At 40.8% G+C, this 19160-nt stretch overlaps 1 protein-coding gene across 1 annotated transcript in view; it reads left to right on the top strand.

Moving 5' to 3' along the window:
- Positions 1 to 18292, top strand: part of LMO7 (LIM domain 7) — a 189126-nt gene extending 170834 nt beyond the window's left edge. Inside the window, 14 exon segments of the mRNA XM_032496862.1 lie at positions 164 to 220; positions 2079 to 2104; positions 2381 to 2485; positions 3085 to 3159; positions 3161 to 3178; positions 3587 to 3918; positions 4965 to 5030; positions 7132 to 7184; positions 9563 to 9776; positions 12665 to 12931; positions 14823 to 14931; positions 16065 to 16079; positions 16081 to 16168; positions 17497 to 18292. Coding sequence (XP_032352753.1) covers positions 164 to 220; positions 2079 to 2104; positions 2381 to 2485; positions 3085 to 3159; positions 3161 to 3178; positions 3587 to 3918; positions 4965 to 5030; positions 7132 to 7184; positions 9563 to 9776; positions 12665 to 12931; positions 14823 to 14931; positions 16065 to 16079; positions 16081 to 16168; positions 17497 to 17519 — 1448 coding nt within the window. The 3' untranslated portion in view covers positions 17520 to 18292.
- The last annotated feature ends 868 nt before the right edge of the window (positions 18293 to 19160 follow it).

The following is a 19160-nucleotide window of genomic DNA, read 5'->3' as shown; positions in this document are numbered from 1 at the left end:
GAAATAATCCCTATCTTCTATGGCTATTCGTTTTGTCATTTTAAAAATAATATTGCTACAGATTGGAAAGATGTATTGAGTATCATTTAGTTTTCCAGTGGTGAGAGATTAAAATGAATGACATAGTATTGATAATTTTTTTTTTTTTGTATTTTTCAACTAGCATCTGAACCTATTTCTTTGAAAAACTTAAAAAGGCGATCACAATTTTTTGAACAAGGTAAACTACTGAGCTAAGAATTCATGGTCTTTCATGGATTTGCTCCCACTCTCCAGTCTTTCCTCATACTCTGTGGTGCTGGGCGCTGAGCCTCTTCAGCTGGGCTGTCGTTACGACCTGGGCAACGTAACCCATCTCCCTTCTTTCCTTAGGGTCGTCAAGCTTTTCTTACAGTTCATGGGTCTACCTCTGTGGTAATGGGTCTTTGCGTGCCTTTGTATACCTCTGAAGTTTTTTTTTTTTTTTTAATTAAACAAAATTGAGATGCTGTTTAAACACACACTTTTTGCCACTGGGTGACAGTAAGAAATGAGGAATTTCATTTATACCTTACTGCTTCCTACAAATTGCATAAGATTAGATTACACCAACATACAATTGGCCGGCTTTTAAAGAGTCAAATTTCCGGTTATGGAAAATGCTCTTAGTAAAGAGCAGAGTTGTTTATTGCTACTGGGATGATGGCTTTGGAGTGTTAACAGGACTGCTCTGCTGACTTTGAAGTCAATTAAAAGTAAATTGTGGCCGCACCTGCTGAACAAGCACGTTTTGCGAGCCTCTGTGTTGGTGTAGTTGGGCAGCGCTGCTTTTCGGTGTGCTGTGTGCACGTGGCATTTTCTCCTCGCTCACGTTTGTCTAATGCTCTGTCTCGTGAATGCAGTTCACCCTCTGTGTTTCGCAATCAAGAACTTAAAAGTAATAGCCAACATTTGAGATGCAGTGGCACGGGCAGTGGGGAGTGTGCTGCTGGTGTCTGAAATGTTACTCTTCCTTACTTTTAAGATTATCAGAAATATTTACAAACTTGCTTTATAACATGATACTTACTGGATTCATGTATTTTGTGTTAATCTCCTGATATTCTTCCTGTGGTGAGTTAAGATCTCTTTTTGACCATACATGGAAAGAGCATGTGCAAGGATCTATTTGTGCCTTAGTGTTTGTGATATTTTTTGGTTAAACAACTGTTCTTTTGTGGTCATTTAACTGAAACAGTACAATATTCTTAGCTCAAATTGGCTAAAATAAAGCAATTCCTTTTCTTTCTCCATCTTAATTTTCACTTACTTCTCTTCAACAGGCTATTTTAGGGAAGAATATTTTCCTAAATCTCAAAGCAGTTTTCTTAAAAATATGTGTAAGTGAAAAATTTGTCTGATAGCTGAGGTTTCAGGAAAATTAAAAAATACTGAATGTTAGTGTATTTTATGACATTTATTTTACATGTTTATAATCATTGTCCTACATGCAAACACACACAATTATGTAGACCCGCTAAGAATAAAAAAATAACACTCTGCCCATAAGTTTACACACGAAGTCTGAATATTTGTGTTTTAAATAATAGAGGAGAGGAAAATGCTCCTTGAACATGATGGTGGGTGGCTTATTTCAGAAAAGTAGCTCATTGGCCCTAAGACCTGAAAAAAAATGTTATTTGCAGGGGTCACAAGGTAACTGAGTAGCAGCAAGGAAAAAACTGGGTTTGGTTGATACTGTGACATTTATAATTCTGTTTTTTCCTTCTATTAGGCCAAGCTTTGAGAATACTATGCACTTTATTAATAAAAGAACCCTGAGACCCCTTAGAAATACACCAGTGATCTAGCTGAGCATGTAGAGCTGGGGTGTAACTTCAGTATCTCTTTTTACTCTTTTTTACTGACTTTGAATTTGGAAGATACATAGCAAACAGGTGGAACTAAGGAGAGAAACTGACTGTTGTTTGAAAAAAGTATTTTCACTTAGTATACTGGCATGGAAATAGGTAGTGATACAACTTTCTGAAAAGGATGATTTCATAGAAACAAAGACTTACGCTGTATTTTTTTTCTCTCTCTTTGCCCATGTGCTACAGGAAGCTCCGATTCCGTGGTGCCTGATGTAAGTCCTACTCATTTGGTGTTGGAATAAAGTAGGAGGCCTCGGTGGGGCTGAATTAGCACAGAGTAGCATTGCTTACCATTGTTTTAAGCTACATAAGAGTTTCTCCAGGAGTAAGCTTTCCGAGATGCAGAGACCTATTTTGAAATATGAAGCCAACTCTTGGTACAGCGTAGGTCAAGGGTGACATGTGAATAATGTATGTGTGCAAAGGTGCTCCAGCCAGTATGAAGTAACATGTTCTCTGTTTGCATCTTTTCTCTTATAACCCGGCAGCTTCCAGTCCCAACCATCAGCGCCCCGAGTCGCCGGGCGTGGGATCAAGAGGAGGAGCGGAGGAGGCAGGAGAGGTGGCAGAAGGAGCAGGACCGCCTGCTGCAGGTAGAGCAGGACAGGATGGTTCGGCAGGAACTAGGTTGGCTTTGACTGTGTCTCCTGCTGTGTCAGCCTGCATTGAGAAAGCAACTTAAAAAATTAAAAAGCCAATAACCTCATGATTAACAAATCTTTTGATATGGAGCGCATCTTATATGAAACGATGACTTTGCCGTCTTGAAGATTTCCAGAGTCCTCCATTTAAAATTATTTATTAGCCCGTGCAGATTGGTTGAGTGTGTGGCTCTCTAGTTTTGTGGATTTTCTTATGCAGGAGAGGTGTGCGGATTTGTAAGCACTTCCACCTGTGTAAACTGTACACTAGGTCCGTTGTAGAGGAATTCAGTGCCCCTTACAGTTAGCTAGGGGTGTCGGTGAATTACAGGGTTGGATGTGGGTTCAATCCTGAGTGCCTGCCCTTTCTAAGCCTGCATTTTAGCTCAGAATAAGCTATTTTCTTCTTCCGGGATGCCAATCTGATTGGGTAAACCAATATCCCTCTCTTTAAAGATAGGGGTAAAGGGTAGAGCTAGCAGAAATGTGAATGGGAGATTAACATCATTAACTTATTAATTAATTAATTAACTTGCCGTCTCGTCTTATAGGAAAAATATCAACGTGAACAGGAGAAACTAAGGGAAGAGTGGCAGAGGGCTAAGCAGGAGGCTGAGAGAGAGAATTTCCAAGTACTTGAATGAGGTAGTACTGGACCACACCCTGTTCTCCCTTCTCTGCCTCGTTGGTGAAATTGGCTGTACAATGGGAGCTACACCGTTTCACTTGGCTTTTGTCACACAATCACCTATGTAGCGCTTTGAAGATACCAGGCTCTGGTTTGTCAGAATTTTGCTTTGATGTTTCCTCCTAGTTTCTCTGCAGTATCACTAAATGATTCTGTCAGTGGGCCCTAAGTGCATCTTCCTGTTCTGTGTTACGGCTCCACCAGCCACGGGTGGCTTTGTTAGCGATAATACCGTTACCATTATTTCAAGTGCAATCCTGGGCCAACAACAATAAGTATCATTTAAAACCGAACCTAGACATTGCTCTATGAAATTAGAGAAGTGCACGGATTTAGATGGGTTTCATTTCTCCCTGGTCCCATAGGAACTGATGGTCCTGAACTCCAACAGCCTGTCTCTCTCCACCCGGGACCCTGCCCTCGCCAGCCGGGGTGAAGAGTCCAAGGCTCCCGACACGGAGGGAACGCGGGCAGAGGAGGAGACCAGGCAGCAGCAGCACGAGGAAGGCCTGAATGAGGACCAGAGCAGAAAGCTGCTGGAACAGCTCACTCTTGAGAAAGAGAGGAAGCTGAAGGAGCAGCGGTACCAGGAAGAGCAGGAGCAGAAGCGGCATCAGGCAGAGGCCGAGGCCGACGAGCAGAAGCGCCAGGCAGAGAGAGAGAGGGAAACTTCCATCAAAATATACCAGTACAGAAGGTCTATCCCCACGGCCGAAGGGCGGGTGGGGTTTTTCAGTTGGCGTGGCTTCGCTGTATCCGTTCCCCACGTCCAAGGTACCGGATTTGTCCTGCCGCTTCCCACTACCCTCACTTTACACAGAGGAACACGAGCTGAGTGAAGCCATCCCGCTGTCAGTCTGATCCTGTCACCTTACTCCTCTGCTCAGTTTCCATATGGCTCCCTGTCGTGTTAGAACACCATCCAAAGCCCCCACCACAGCTGGAAGGCTTGTATGAGCTGGGTCTCTGCCTTCTGGTCTACCCGGCTTCCGACCACTCTTCTCCCTTGGTCACTTACAGTCCCACTGGCCTCCTTTTCCTTCCATGAAAATGTCCAACTACTCTGCCCCAGGACTTTTGCATTTTCTACTCCCTGTGCCCAGAGAAGTCTTCCCTCACGTATTTGTATGTCTTACTCATTTTCTTTAAGTCTCTGCTCAGGCTTCTTATATCACTTGCTCAGACTTTCCAGAATACCTTATCCGAAATACTTGCCTCTTCCCCACTCCTTCTCTCAGTATATATTTCCCTGCTTTGCATTTGCATTTCTTTTCTTTTTCTTTTTTCTTTTTTGAAGGGGGAGGTAATTAGGTTCATTCATTTATTTTTTTAGAGGAGGTACTGGGTATTGAATGCAGGACCTCGTGCATGCTAAGCATGTGCTCTGCCACTTGAGCTGTATCCTCCCCATTATGCATTTATTTTCTTATCTGTTAACCTGCCTGTTGCACTAAAATGTATTATGAGGACAATAAGTTTGTTTACTTCGGAAGCCCAGCCCAAGGACAGTACTGGAACAGTACAGCACTCAGTGTGTATTTGTGACTGAATGAACTGCAAATGTCTGTTGGTGGTAGTAGGTCTGTTTTCTGCAGGGGTTGATTGAAATACTTCTCTATGTTTAGTTTTTAACTCAGACTATTCTCATAAAGAGAGTAGAATAAATTATTCTGATATCGATTTCTTAAACTCAGGGCATTAAAGTCTAATATTTTGACCATAAACTCTTTTTTCATCTTTTAGGCCTATTGATTCCTATGATATACCAAACAGAGAGGAAGAATCTTCAGGGCTGCTTCCCAGTGACAGGTGTGTGGAGCATTTAATTGTAATTTGCCTGGAGTAGTTGGCTTCAGATGAATATTTAAGGGATTGCCTGGGTGTTCTGTGGGACTACTTTAGCTCTTTTGTGGGATACAAAGAGTTCCTGCTGGTTGAACTTTGTTATCAATTGGCTTTTTCTGTGTGACCAACTACCCCTAAACTTTGTGACTTTACTTATGATTTTGTGGGTCAGCACTTTCGACTAAACTCAATTGGTGGTTCTTTCAGTTGATTGGGTTCCCAGTACATCTACCACCAGTGTCCTAGGCAGTTCTGCTTTGGGTAGTTGACTGGCTGTCAGCTGGGCCAATGAGAGCAACAGGCCATGTGTCTTTCAACATCCAGCAAGCCAGTGCAGTCTTCTCTGCATGGTGGCTGGACAGAGAAAAGAGAGAGAATTAAACAGAAGAAGTGTGCAAGGCACCTTGCAGTCTGAGGTCTGAACTGGCACAGACACCACTGCTTCTGCCACATTCTGTTATCTCAAGTCACAAGATCAGCCCAAGTTCACAGAGAGGAGGAAAACCTCTACCTCTTTATGGGAAAAGTCACAGAGCAAGGGCAATGGACACAGAAGGGCTTGTGTTCATTTCTGTCATCTACCTTAAGGTTTATTTTAAAGAAGTTATAAGCAGTGGCGTAAACTTACCAAAAGTTACATGTGGACATCCGAAATGAGAATAGCCTTTCTCTTAGTTTGATTAGGACTACTGGTCAGTTTCAGAGAATGAAGATAGAATTTCAGATACCTGAAAAGTTACACATGTATTAAAATGTCCTAAAACATTCAATTTAATGCTTTAAAGTAATTTTTAAAATGCTCTGCAGGTTCAAAATCACTAGGGACTTTGGGCCTTCTAAACAGTGTGTCTATATATACATCCAGTGTATGACCATTAATTTGTGTTTTCACAGCTAAAATTTCTTCTTTAGGAAGTTTGCCTTACAGATAAGGAAAGATTCATTTCTATAGGCCATCAGGGTGTCTGACTAGGGCTCAGAGTAGACAGGGAAAAGAACAGGAATGTACATACAGCTAGTAATGGGCTGACATTAAGCTAGAAAAAAATTCTAAGTGATGGATGACCTTATTTATAATGAATGTTTCTGGGTAACTGTAGATCATTAAAATGTGTATAGCTTTTTTTTTTTTTAAAGCTATGGGTTTATTTATATATTCAAATAAGCTTTTTAGCTCATTACTTTGAGAAAACTATTAGATTAGGAGAAGGGAAACTTAAGGAATCCTGGAAAATATGAAACACTTCCAGGCAATTGTGATTAAGCATGCACTAGAGGCATTAAGGAGTGCAGTTGGACATCATGTGTTAAAAGTATTCCCTTCTACATTAATACACATGAAACCTTCATGACTATTGTGATACATTGTATATTACATATAATTATATGTTATATTGATACATTATGTCTGTTGTCTGCATATATGCACATGTGTGGTAATGTGTATTATGTATTATTATTCATTATCACTACTATTTGTAGTTATTGTGCCTAGGAGGGTGAGAGTGAGATCAGCAAGTGTTGACAGATAGACCTAAGGTCTATCATTACAAAGCCAGCCCTTTTCAGAAGCTGCCTGTGTCTGCGTGCTCCAGTACTTTGGAATGCTAGGATAGCATTTGGGGAGTGGCTGTTTCAGAGCAAAAGCCCCACAGGTTGACTTCTTGACCCTTGAGCAGCAGCACGAAGGAAGTGTTGACAGTCTGATGTGAGGTGATCAGATGACAGAGGCTTCAGTACAGCCTGGTGAGATTGAGATCTGAAATAGAAGAGAGTGAAAGCATTCAAGTTGTTTAAAAATCGTAGACTTTAACCAGGATCAGACTGGAGAGGATTTTCACATGTTTCTGTTTCTACCATCAAGCTCTTTTCTCTTTAGATATATCACTGTTTTCTGCTAGTTTGTACAACATGAAAAATTCCTTGGTATGAAAAGAAATTCAGCTTTCAACAGGCATGTGAAATAAATCAACTGCTTTAAAAAGTAATCTTTTTGGTGTTCTTACTTAATAAATATGAAAAGGGTATTCTTAATGTGACGTATGCAATATGTTCTGTGTTTTAGGAATAAATCCAGATCCACTACTGAGCTGGATGATTACCCCACAAATAAAAATGGTAAATGTGATTTTTTTTTCAAAACTCCTCTGCACGGTTGCTTAAGTTATGCTATCGCACACTATGATCAGTATTTTTAAGGTCAAGATATTTCAGGTTCATTAAGATCACATAATTAAAATACTACGGATTTTTAGCATTTGCACAAGAACAAAATTATCTTGTGCTTGTTTTGGCTTTACTTTATGGTGAAGGAAGTGCTGAGAGATTAAAATGGTTTTAAGAAGCTAAGAAAATATGTGGAAATTTTGCAAAGTGATGCTGATACCGTTTAGAGTTTACTGCTGGAGTTCGTCTTGCTGCCAAAGAATTGGGACAGAAAAGTTTTCTGCAGAGTATTAGGGAAATTGTATATAAATCTGAAATGGCATATAAACCTGAAACTGTATGTTTAAATGAGTTGTCAAAGAACTCAGAATGATAATGGTTTTATTAAACTTGGGAAAAACAATTTGGAACCTGGTATTTTTAGTATAACTTGTATTTACAGGGATGTGTAACTGAGAGAGGAGAAGTAATCAAAAACACCATTTCCAGCAGGGTTTGCATACCAGGTTTGAGGAAGTAGGGTGCTGGTCAGTGATGCAGGTGAGGATAGAGGTGAACTTGGTGGACGTGCCCATTTAAGTGGATGGCTGCTCCCCTGCTCCGGCCTGTCACTTCCGTGTGGGAAGATGCAGACCTGTGATTGCCAGCTCTTTCTGTTGTAACATAGAAGTTTAAAAAAAAAAGTCTGGATTTTTATATTATCTTTTGAGTGTTTGACAAGGAATTAAAAAATTTTTATAACCCTCTGTGAGCCAAACAATATCCACAGGCCCCAGCGTTCTGAGGGCAGCTAGTTTATAACCTCCGGCTGAAACCTGTAGAATTTATAGTTCCTGATAGGTTTTCTGACCACCCCTTTCCCTTAACTCATAGGACCTTCCATTATCTGGCCCTAGTTTAACTTTTCAGCCTATTTTGCTGTTTTCCCCATTAGGAACCCTTAACTGTAGCCAAATTGTTCTCTCTCTCAGTTCTCAACTTACCAGATGCTCTCTGATCTGGTTCCTCTGGTCTCACCTGTTTGGAGTTCCAGTTTTTCCTCTCCTGAACTTGTCCCTAAGCTATTATTAAAATGAAGGTTTAAGTACTTCAACCTGCCATGAAACCTTTTTAACCTGCAGTGATCATATTTTCTCTTGAACTTAAACACGTGACCTGTTTGTAATAGCAAATGTAACTTTCTGAAATAGTCTTGTTAATATTTGTGGCTTGCATTATTAATCTGCTTATTTTTGCATGTCTGTTTCCTCCCCTTTACTAACTGTAAGCTCCTGAATAGCAGACACTAGACTTTATCAAACGTTTTCTTGAAAAAAACCTGGGTATGCTAATAAGGCATCTTTAAAATAGAAGACATTGAGAATCTGACCAAATTGATAAGCTATGTGTAATACAGGAGTGTAAACATAGGTGTGTATAATAAACCTTTGGTGGCCTTGTTCATTGCTTACTAGAAGATACACTAAGGCAGAATAAATTTTGAAAGAGTAACAATAGCAGTGAACCCTGAGAGTGAAAGAAAATAAATCCTTAGATAAAATTAATCTAACCCTAATTAAGATGGGGAGGATATTTCGCAGTTATGGATGTTTTACCAAAATCAGAAATTAATCATTAAAAAAATCTAAGGAGACAAAGCCTTCAGGATAAAACCTGACTTAACTGTTATTCATAAATTCAACATTCAAATTATAGATATGTCAGTTTCTTAGAGGAGACATAAGTCTGATACTACTCCTTGGTTATCATTCGGATTACTTGGCTATTTTTCAATTTCACAAAAGCCATTTTGGTGATGGAACATGCCCTCATTCCTATGATTTGGTCATGACTTATTCTGTGACTTAAAATCATGAAGACTCAAGTCATGCCAGCTGGAGATGCATGCGCTTATGTCTTCTGTCTCTCCCCAGGGGGAAGGTATGTGTTTTGAAAGAACAGAGCTCCCTGTCCCCTTGCAGAGTTGTCACAGCAGGCATTTCAGTGAGCATGTGCTTGGTTGATTTTAATTTAGGAAATAAGGACATAGTGGAAGAGAAATTAATTCTAGATGAGCATTTTGTAATTTAATACTGCTGAAGTCGAGGCTGGCTATTTCTTTTTCAGGCGACCTCCTTGGTATCCTGGAGTGGGCCCCCTAGTACGCCTCTGGGTGTGGAATTGGAATTTCCAGGGCTGGGAGCCCATTACTTTATGGTCCTCGGCAGCAGTCTCATTGAGAACTGATGACATGCACAATGTCAAACTTTTTGCTCCACTGTATTTGGAGATTTACCCACTATTCCATTTTTATATGCTAATCCTGCAGTTTTTTTATGTTTTTAATCTAGGAAGTAATAGATATGTGGACCGAATTGGGAGCAGTAGCTCATCACAGAAGAGCTCCAAGAAGGAACAAGTTCCATCAGGAGCAGAGTTGGAGAGACAACAGATCCTTCAAGAAATGAGGAAGAGAACATCCCTTTACGATGACAACAGCTGGATCCGACAGCGCAGTTCCAGCATCAATAAGGAGCCTATCTGTCTGCCTGGAATTATGAGAAGGTGTGTGACGTCCTCGGAATTATTTCCTGTTCTCTACTGTGGGGCAGATATTTAACGTGCTGGCTCCTTTGGACAGAAGAGCTGTCACCATTTCTTCTCTTGTGTAAGATTTAGTGGAGAAAGAGGAGAGCAGGTGTCACTGGGCGTGTCCTGGAGCATTGATTAGCTGCCAGACACACGCCAGTCGCTCTGCCCACATCATCTCACTTAATCCGGGAAAAATGATTTGAGGCAGGGACAGTAATTCTGTTTTTCCATATGAAGAAACTGGGGCTCGAGCAAGGAATGCATTGACAAAACCACATGGCTAAGAGGTTGCAAAGCTGGATGTGGAACTCTGAAGGGAGCGGGTGGGGTTCAGGCACTTTAATAATTTGTGCAGCTCTCGGTGCTTTCTTGGATGCTGAACTTAAAAAATTAAACCTCTGTTTATAACGAGATAACAGATTGGAATCATGACAGAGTGTGGACACCTAATCTCTGTAACTATAAGGAAAATATATGGATATAAATTAAACAGAGGTGAGGGTTTGAACTAGACAGATGCATCTGGGTGAATGAATACTGGAGGCTACTTTTGTTTAGTGTTTCCACAGCTGACAAACTGAGGAACAGATAGTTCATAGAAAAAGGAACAAAGTCAATAAGCATGTATCAGATCAACACTACTCCTAAAACAATGATATACCTGGTTTACGGGATGTGTAGAGAATTAAATGGTTGATTAAATCTAGTGTTGACAATTGTATAAGGAAATAGGGGTTCTTTTTCCCATCTGGGTGGGAACACATTTTTTGTTTTGATTTTGGTTTTTGTAGTATTTATTAAGCAGAAATTTTTGTCTATACCCTGTGAGCAATTTAGTTTCTGGCACTTTATCTTCTGGGTATATTTGGATTAAGTATGCACAGATATCTCAAAGGATATACACGATAGCAAAAAAGAGAACAATCAGAATATCTACTGATAAGAGTGTACTTAGTGCTCATTAAGTAAGCAGCAGCACACTGAAGAGTGGAACGCTACGCAGATGTTAAGGAATGGAAGAGACATTGCTGCATAGTATACCCCCTCAACATGAGTAGGTTAAAATAACAATTCATTACTCCTACAATTTTGAGTGATGGCTGGGCAGTTCTTTGCCTGGTATTGGTTAGGGCATATTTAGAGCTGAGGTTGGCAAATTTTTTGTGTGTGCAGGACCAGACTGTAAGTAGTTTAGGTTTTGAAGGCCACATATGTCTCTGTCATGTATTTTTCTGTTGTTATTTTTTTATGACTTAAAGTATAAAATGCCCTTAGCTCATGTGTTGTGTGTATCCTGGCAGAGGGCTGGTGTAGATGCTCCACTGGGAGCTCAGTTAGGGCTGCTGGTTGGGAACATAGGCCCCTCCACACAGCTGCTCAGGCTCCCTCGTAACATGGCACCTGGACTCGGAGGAAACCTTGCAAGAGGATCAGCCCTAACGTGCAAGTGTTTATTAAACCTCCACTTGTGTCACATTTGCTAATGTCCCATTAACCAACATGTCGCCTGGCCAAGCCCACAATCAGTGGACCACACACAGGTATGGATACCAGGAAGATGATCCACTGGGGGCCACCAAAGTACCATCTGTCACCTGCACTGACATGAAGACAGTTCTAAGAAAGCACATATTATGTGGAATAAAGCAAGTTTATGAAGAATCTGTGTTGTGGAATAATCCCCTTTGTTCAAGAAAAACACACGAACATGTTATGTATGTATATTACGACATGGCTATACTTATTTAAATTTGTATGTATATGCAAATATGTGCTTGCATATATGAAAAAAGTCTAGAAGGATACACAGTTAACGGTGGCTACTCGGGGGGCTGGGGCAGGTAAATTGTAAATAAGAGGTGGGGGAACCTTACTCCTCCTTCAGATACCCTGCTGTATTGCTTGGCTCTTTCTCATCATGATGATATAGTACTTTTATAATTTGAAAAGAAACATGTATTTCAAACTTGGGATAAGAGAGAAGGTTTAAAAAGTAGTAACAAAATTGACCAGGTAGGGAAAAAAAAACGTAATTTGGAGTCAAACTTTGTAGATCAGAATTGATGTTAAGCACATAACTTCATTTAAGAGAGGTTTTCCAGAGTTGTATTTAAATCAATTAGTGAGCTAAATGCTATTTTACCTGCATATTCAATTTAAGAGAAGTGGCTGGAGAATGCTTCTCTATTGTGGACATTAAATGGTTGTTTCATTTCCCAGTTTAGGGCAGAGAGTGGATGAGGGCTGCTGCAGTAGGAATGACCAGGGTTACCTTGGGATCAGGGAGACTTTGGTTTGAGAGCCAATACCACCACTGATCAGCTCTTTTCACTAGCTAGTAAAACTGGGCAAGGGACCTTCTATGAGATCTGAAAAAAAAAAAATCATGTACTGTTGTAAAGATTAAATAAACTTAATATTTTTGTGACAGTGTTTTAATACCTGACATATGTAAGTGCCTAAAAAGGTGTTTTTTTGGTTGGGTTTTAAAAAATTAAGATTGATAAGTCTAAACAATTGAAGATTTAACGGATGTGTGTATGTCTTCTCTATCCTAATATTTTGTCTTAAAATATTTTTCTTAGTATTTTTCTTTCTACTTTGGCATCTTTTTTTTTTTTCTGAGCAGCAAGTACATGAAAATAAAAATAAAGGAAGGTTAACTGAGTATGAAACATCATGATGCCTCTCGTGAAAGGCAACGTTAGTGGTTAAAGGTAATTTTATATGTAACTGGACTTGTTAGATTCATACCTGCTCATAAAATACATAACATGGATATTTTAATGACTGTCGTGGTGTTAAATAGATGTCTAATTGAATGTGTTTTATAATGTTGATGAATCCTTTCTATGTTTCAGAGGTGAATCTCTGGATAACCTGGATTCCCCAAAAACTAGTTCTTGGAGACAGTCCTCTTGGCTCAATCAGCCTTCAGGGGTCTACGCCTCTTCCTCTGTCCAAGACTTCAGTCGTCCCCCACCACAGCTGGTGTCCACATCCAACCGTGCCTACATGCGAAACCCATCCTCCGGCGTACCTCCTCCTGCAGCTGGCTCCGTGAAGACCGCCCCACCTACCCCGACACCGCGCAGCCATTCCCCTGTGGCTCCACAGCCACGCAGCAGGTGAGGCCCTTTGGGTTTTTCGCACTTCTTTCCTTAGTCTCGGGGTACTTTTTCATTCAAAATTTCCCAAAATCTTGTCCCAGCTTTCCAATGAAAAAGAAAAACAAGCCTTTTTGAATGTGTCAAGTTCAGTGTTCCTTTATCAAATCAATGAAGAAGGCTTCTTTAATATCACCCCATGCCAACCCAAGAGCATTTATAGATGCTGCCTGAAGCCACTGGAGGCCTTAGAAATGTTTAGATCAGTTGCCACTGTCTTGTTTGCTTGTGCCTGGGGTCAGTGTCTTAGATGCAGACGTACCTGAATAGTTCTCACTGGGGAATCATAAAAATACACAGTGGCTCATGAATGTATAACAAATTTATGAGTAAAAGCCATATTAGAAAAGGTCTGGCAGCTTTAATGAGACTATGTTATAACTCATTTTATAGGAACTGAGCATAGAAGGAAAACCTTATCACCAAGCTCCATCATCTGTGGAACTTTTAAGGAGGCAGATTAAAAAACAAACAAACAAAAGTCTTAAGCCAGATAATGCTTTCGGGGGGTTTTTGAATTCCAAAACCATTGTTTGTCTCTTATCTGATTTGCTGACACCTTGGTCAGACAACCTCACCTGAATTCTGCAGGTCATATGCTGCGGGAACGCTAAGCGTTACAGTGAATGATCGTGACACTTGCCTTTTGGTTTGGACTAAAGCTCAGATGATCAATGTGTGCAGAGCTTTAGATCTCTGTGGCTTCTCCACAGATCGGTGATGCCTCCCGAAGCCACATACAGCAGTGTTTCTGCTGAGACCTGAAGAGAGTTCTGTTGGCATATCCTGCCTTTGGTCACCAATGAAATACTGCAAAGTGGAAACACAATGATTAATATTGGGATTTTTTTTTTTTTAGCTATCAATTAAAGGATTTTGTTACATGAAGATATTTCATATCCAGCTAAAATGTTACTGTGTCAAGATATATAGAACATGTATCAGGGGGTTTGAATTAGGAGAAGGGATGGGGACTTAGGGTAAATTTGGAGGGAAGATGAGGGCCATAGAGATGGGGGAGGGGAGGGAGGAGAGAGAACCCATTTCCTTACTGAGAACCCCACCCTCAGAAAGCAGAAAGAAGGGGCTGGGGGCTTTTCTGCCCTGAAAAGGTCTCTGTCTAGAGCACATGGTGCCCATGAGACACCTATGCCCTTTCCAGTGTCACTGAAGTGCTGTGCCAGTCCTGTGGCTGCAAAGATAAGAAGTAGCCTTCACCTTTCCACCTGGGAGAGGAGATAAGACTTGTAAACAAAGGAAAGGAGAAACTCACCTTCCCTGTCTCAACGGTAGCTGTCGAGCAGGCAGTTTTCATTTTGTTCTACACAGAGGCAGTCCTGCAAGCCAGAGGCACAGTCCGGGAAGCACTGATAACTTCCGCTTGACTAGAATATCCGGTAAATGAGAAAATAAGGTTGAGATCGTAGGTTGAACAGACTTGCAGTGCCTCTTGGAAGAGGTTGGGGCTGCTGTTCTGATGGGCAGAACGACACGATTCGGGTTGAGCTTTGGTGGATTTACCTGGCAAGAAGGCATCGGCTGGATGAGAGGAGAGGGAGGTTTGCTGAGTACAGATGTGGTCCGAACGGGATAGTGGCATGAAGTGCAGGGGGGACTGCTGGAACTGTTCATGTGTATGAACAGGTGTCGAGGGTTCCAGAGCCTTCACAGAGATCCTTCGAGGCCCAGTATAACCAGGGCATGCTTCGGTTGGCTGGTGGACGTTTCCCTCCCACAGATACAGTAAAGACTTCCTGGAGAACCATGATCCATGTTAACACCAGACGGTGACTTTTAAATAAGAACCTTGAGCTGCGCCGATGAAAGCCTCCTGTCCTTGTCCCGCGTCTAGGTCGGTCAGTGGGAAGCGCGTGTGTTCCTACTGCGATAACATTCTGGGCAGAGGAGCCGCCATGATCATCGAGTCCCTGGGTCTTTGTTATCATTTACATTGTTTTAAGGTGAGACCAAGCCGCACAGCCTGCAGGCCCCGCACCGCTTGGCTGGGAGAGCGCATGGCTTCTTGGCGAGCGCTGGGTGTGGACATGCCACTAACAAGCTAGGCGCTGGCTGTGTCGGTCTGTGCTGCACCTGGAATCACACACTGCCTGTTACTGCTGCTGTGTCCTCCAACCTTGAACCTGGTTTCAAAAATTAAGCCTGGAAGCACTGTGCACTTCCTATCTCATTTGCTAAGATTCTATAAGTAAAATTTATGGTGCATAAATGCTTTCTCTAAGATGCCATCATAGGCATATTTAACAAGTAGCTCACCAAGGTGATTAACAGCATGGGGATGGGCAATTAAAAGTGTCCAAAAGTCTAGCTATGAATAGGGAGAGCAGGGAAGGGAAAATTTTGCAAATGCTTTTTCAGTTGCACAGCCTGCTTGCACCTGAGGTGATCTTGCACATAAGAAAGAATTAAGGCTATCTAATGACCTTATTTTGCAGTATCTGTCTTTAGAAACACATCTGTTTATTGAACTTGTGTTGGGCTGGTCCAGTTGTTGATCCCAGAGTCTTGCGGACCTCAGCTTGTTTAAGCTTGTGTGTCTCTGGCTTGGGTTGTTCCCAGGCAGAGCAAATTACTGTTTGAGCACGTGGAATCAAACTCCCCAGCCTCGAAGGGAAAGCGCACATGTGAACACTTGTCACATCAGCGCTGTGGGGATGCCCAGCCCAGACGGAGAGCCAGAAACCCAGTCTTCCTGCCATCCCTCCCTCCCGCCCTCCCTCTGCTGCTTACTTCCTGGGGCGCTTTGTCCTCTGCCAGTTTCTTGGGAGAAAGGAAGACTCAATTTCTTTAAGCCAATCAACGAATCATTTCTACTTTCCTGGTATATTTAGAATGAAATCTTGGCTCTGAGAATCGGCTTTATGAATTCTTTAATGTCTCATCTAGCAGGCTTCATTTTAATCTAATTATCCTTTGGCCTTTTTTTTTTTTTTAATTTCTTTGCTGAAATATATCTAAGAGTTTAGAGGCTGCATTTTGCTCAGTTTTTTTTTTCCCCCTTTCTGGGAGTGCCCCAAGATTTCTTGAGCTAAGTATGGATGTTTCCTTTTCTTGTTTCTGTTCTTTTGTCTCCCAGTGCACGGCCTGTGAGCAGGGACCTCGGAGGCTCTTCCTCAGGAGCCGAAGTCAGAATCCGAAACAGCCAGCTGTACTGCAATGACTGCTATCTCAGATTCAAATGTAAGAGAGCAAATCAGGGAGAAAATTTCTTGCCTTTTACGGAGACCGCGGGCTCCCATGCATTTCCTTGAGCCTGCGACCCTCTCCCCTTCAAGCTCCCTGCCCTAGAAGTCCAGGTTTTAGGAACCTCAGTGTGTCCCCTTCACAGAGGGTCCCGTGAGTGGGTCAGTGCTCAGGGTTCCAGCCACATGAGAGAGGGGTTGTGGGGACAAGGAACTGGAGAGTCAGGACAGTGCACGGTGCTGTCTGCTCAGGGTCTGGAGAAAATTCTAATGACTCAAAGAGACCAATAAACTGAGACAGACCATTCAAATGAATATTCTGTATAGACTCTAATCTGTTTCTTGGCTAAGGATTGGCCCCTCATCATTAGCTGATTTCTGTTATTTACCAGTGGGCTTTGATTATATGATTTAGAATATGACCAACTTTGAAAACAGTGGTTTAAAAAGATAATAGTAAGTTTATGCTTTGTTGCTATATAAAACAGACCACCAATATATATAATATTCTAAAAAGGAGAGCATTAATTCTGATTCAGTGTTTCAGTGTCATTTTTGGAAAAATTTAGTTTTTTGAAGACTTCACATGCTACTTTGTGTCTAAGCATGTTTTCATCTAAGTATGTTGTAAAACATAGGCTGCATATTGTTCATAGCTACATAAAGAAAACCATTACTCTTTATATTTTGATCCTTGATGCTGGTAACATGTGTTTCTTGCTTATTGTGAAAGGGTGTTTGTTACAAGTGGTATCAGCAAAACCATATGCTTTTGAGCTCTGAGGTATTTGTATGGCCTTTATGTGAAGAGTGCTTTGGAAGTGGCTTAAGCCCAGTCAACTCTCTTTTATCTGTCGGCGTGTTTTGAGCCTTCTTACCCCAGTGATCCAGTGCCTTCCTGGATGCCACCACGGAGGTTGGAGAGTGCCAAGGCTGGGCGTGGAGCAGGGGTGCGGGGAGCGTGTGTATGTGTGTGGGCTTTTCTCTCGAGTCAACATTCCAAAGCCAAATAGAATTGATTTTTGGAATCATCATGGAGAAATCTGCCCATGCCTTTTCTCTCCTCCAGTACAAATAACAGAGAGTTGAGTGTAACCTGTTTCTATATCAGCAGTTCATTTTTCTCTCCATTTTTTTTTGCAAATGAGGACTTCCAGAAACCGGGAGGCTGTGATTTTTGCCTCACTTTAGCCTAAGTGAGTAACAGGGTTACTCTCTACCTCGTGGGGTTGTTCTCTGCGTGGTGACTGCTACCTATCGCAGGTGGCGATATTGCAGTGTTTCTGAATCTAAGCACTTTTCTTTCTTCTCTCCTTGCCTGATCAGCTGGACGGCCAACCGCCATGTGATGTAAGCCTCCACACGAAAGCACTGTTGCAGATAGAAGAAGAGGTGGTTGCTGCTGATTTAGATCTATAAATGTCTATTGTATGTCCTTTTGCTTTTTTTTTTCCTTAAGAAATAACACTTTTCCTGGCCTCTTTAGAGTACCTCAGAGCATTATACTCTTTCTTGGTAGAACCTGTATTTTTGTTGTTTATTTATAAGAAGGTAATTATGTGTGTGTGTGTGTGTGTGTGTGTGTGTTGGGGGAAGTACAGTATTTCCTTTCTGAATTCAGCATCCTCAAAGCACCAGGGAAAAAAATAAGAATATCGAAATATTTTTGAGGCCGATAATGATCTAATTTGACTTTCTAGTGGTGTTCTGAAGAGGGTTATTTTATTGTTTTTTTTTTTTATCGGTTCTGAAACATTATTTGAAATAGTTAATATAAATATGTCACTGCATTTGCTCTGTTTATTGTCATGTATGCTAAATTAATGCAGGACCATGTGGAAAATTTCACTGAGATCCACCCCCAAATTTGCTTTCTGTATCCTTCTTTTCATCTATGTAATATTGCAATTACAATTTTTTTTAACTTACCTAACATTTTACTTGCTTGATGAGGGGAGCTCTGTTTTCTTCACCAGAATTGTCGCTAAGCAGTTCCCAGTAGAAAGTTGCTTCTTTTCATTCATGGAAGATCTTCATGGTTTGTATGCCAGAGGCTTTCTCCAGAAACTAGTGAGCCTTTCTGTTCAACTGCATTTGTAAATAAACTTGCTGATGCATTCAAGGAGTGGTTCCTTTTCTTCTGTGTGTCTGTCTGACTATCCTTCCAACCTTTTTAATCATGTTTCAGTGTGTGACTTTTCTGGATATTATATTTTATTTAGCATCTTTCCTGAGGTACAAGTTGACATACAGTAAACTGCACATATTTGAATTATACAATGACAAGATGTGACATATAATATATATACACACACACACATATACATATATATATATATGAAATCCAGGAAAGTATCACTGTAATTGTGATACTGTTTTTCTGGGAAAATTTTAACAAGGAACTTTATTTCTATTTTTGCTGGAAAGTTGTTTTTGAATGCAATGAATTTTTATGGTAAGAGGTAAAGTGAATGGTAAATTGTTGGATGATGTGCATAGAATCTTTACATATTCTTTTGTTTCTTCAGTGATAAAAGGAGACTATAACAGTAAGTTTAGAAAATCTATAGGGCAAAAAAATATATACTCTAATGTTTTAGAAATCTGGAGTGAGTGTGCAAGAATATAAAACTTTCTGTGTTTTGAGCAAAAACATAAATTGCTTGGATCCTTTATAATAATGAAACTGCAGTAGAGAATTTCAGGATATGAAAACCATACTGGAATAGGTTAGAAATATATGAAGCTCCAATTAAAAATTTAGTTCCCATTTTTATTTATTTATTTTATTGAAGTTTAGTTGATTTACAATGTTGTGTTAGTTTCTGGTGTACAGCACAGTGATTCAGTTATACACATATATTTATATTCTTTTTCATTATAGTTTATTATAAGCTATTGAACATAGTCCCCTGTGCTGTACAGTAGGTCCTTGTTATCTATTCTGTATACGGTAGTTTGTATCTGCTAATCCCAAACTCCCAATATAT

Source organism: Camelus ferus, chromosome 14, assembly GCF_009834535.1.
Source record: "Camelus ferus isolate YT-003-E chromosome 14, BCGSAC_Cfer_1.0, whole genome shotgun sequence".
Classification (NCBI taxonomy): domain Eukaryota; kingdom Metazoa; phylum Chordata; class Mammalia; order Artiodactyla; family Camelidae; genus Camelus; species Camelus ferus.
This window is presented reverse-complemented; position numbering and strand designations above follow the sequence as displayed.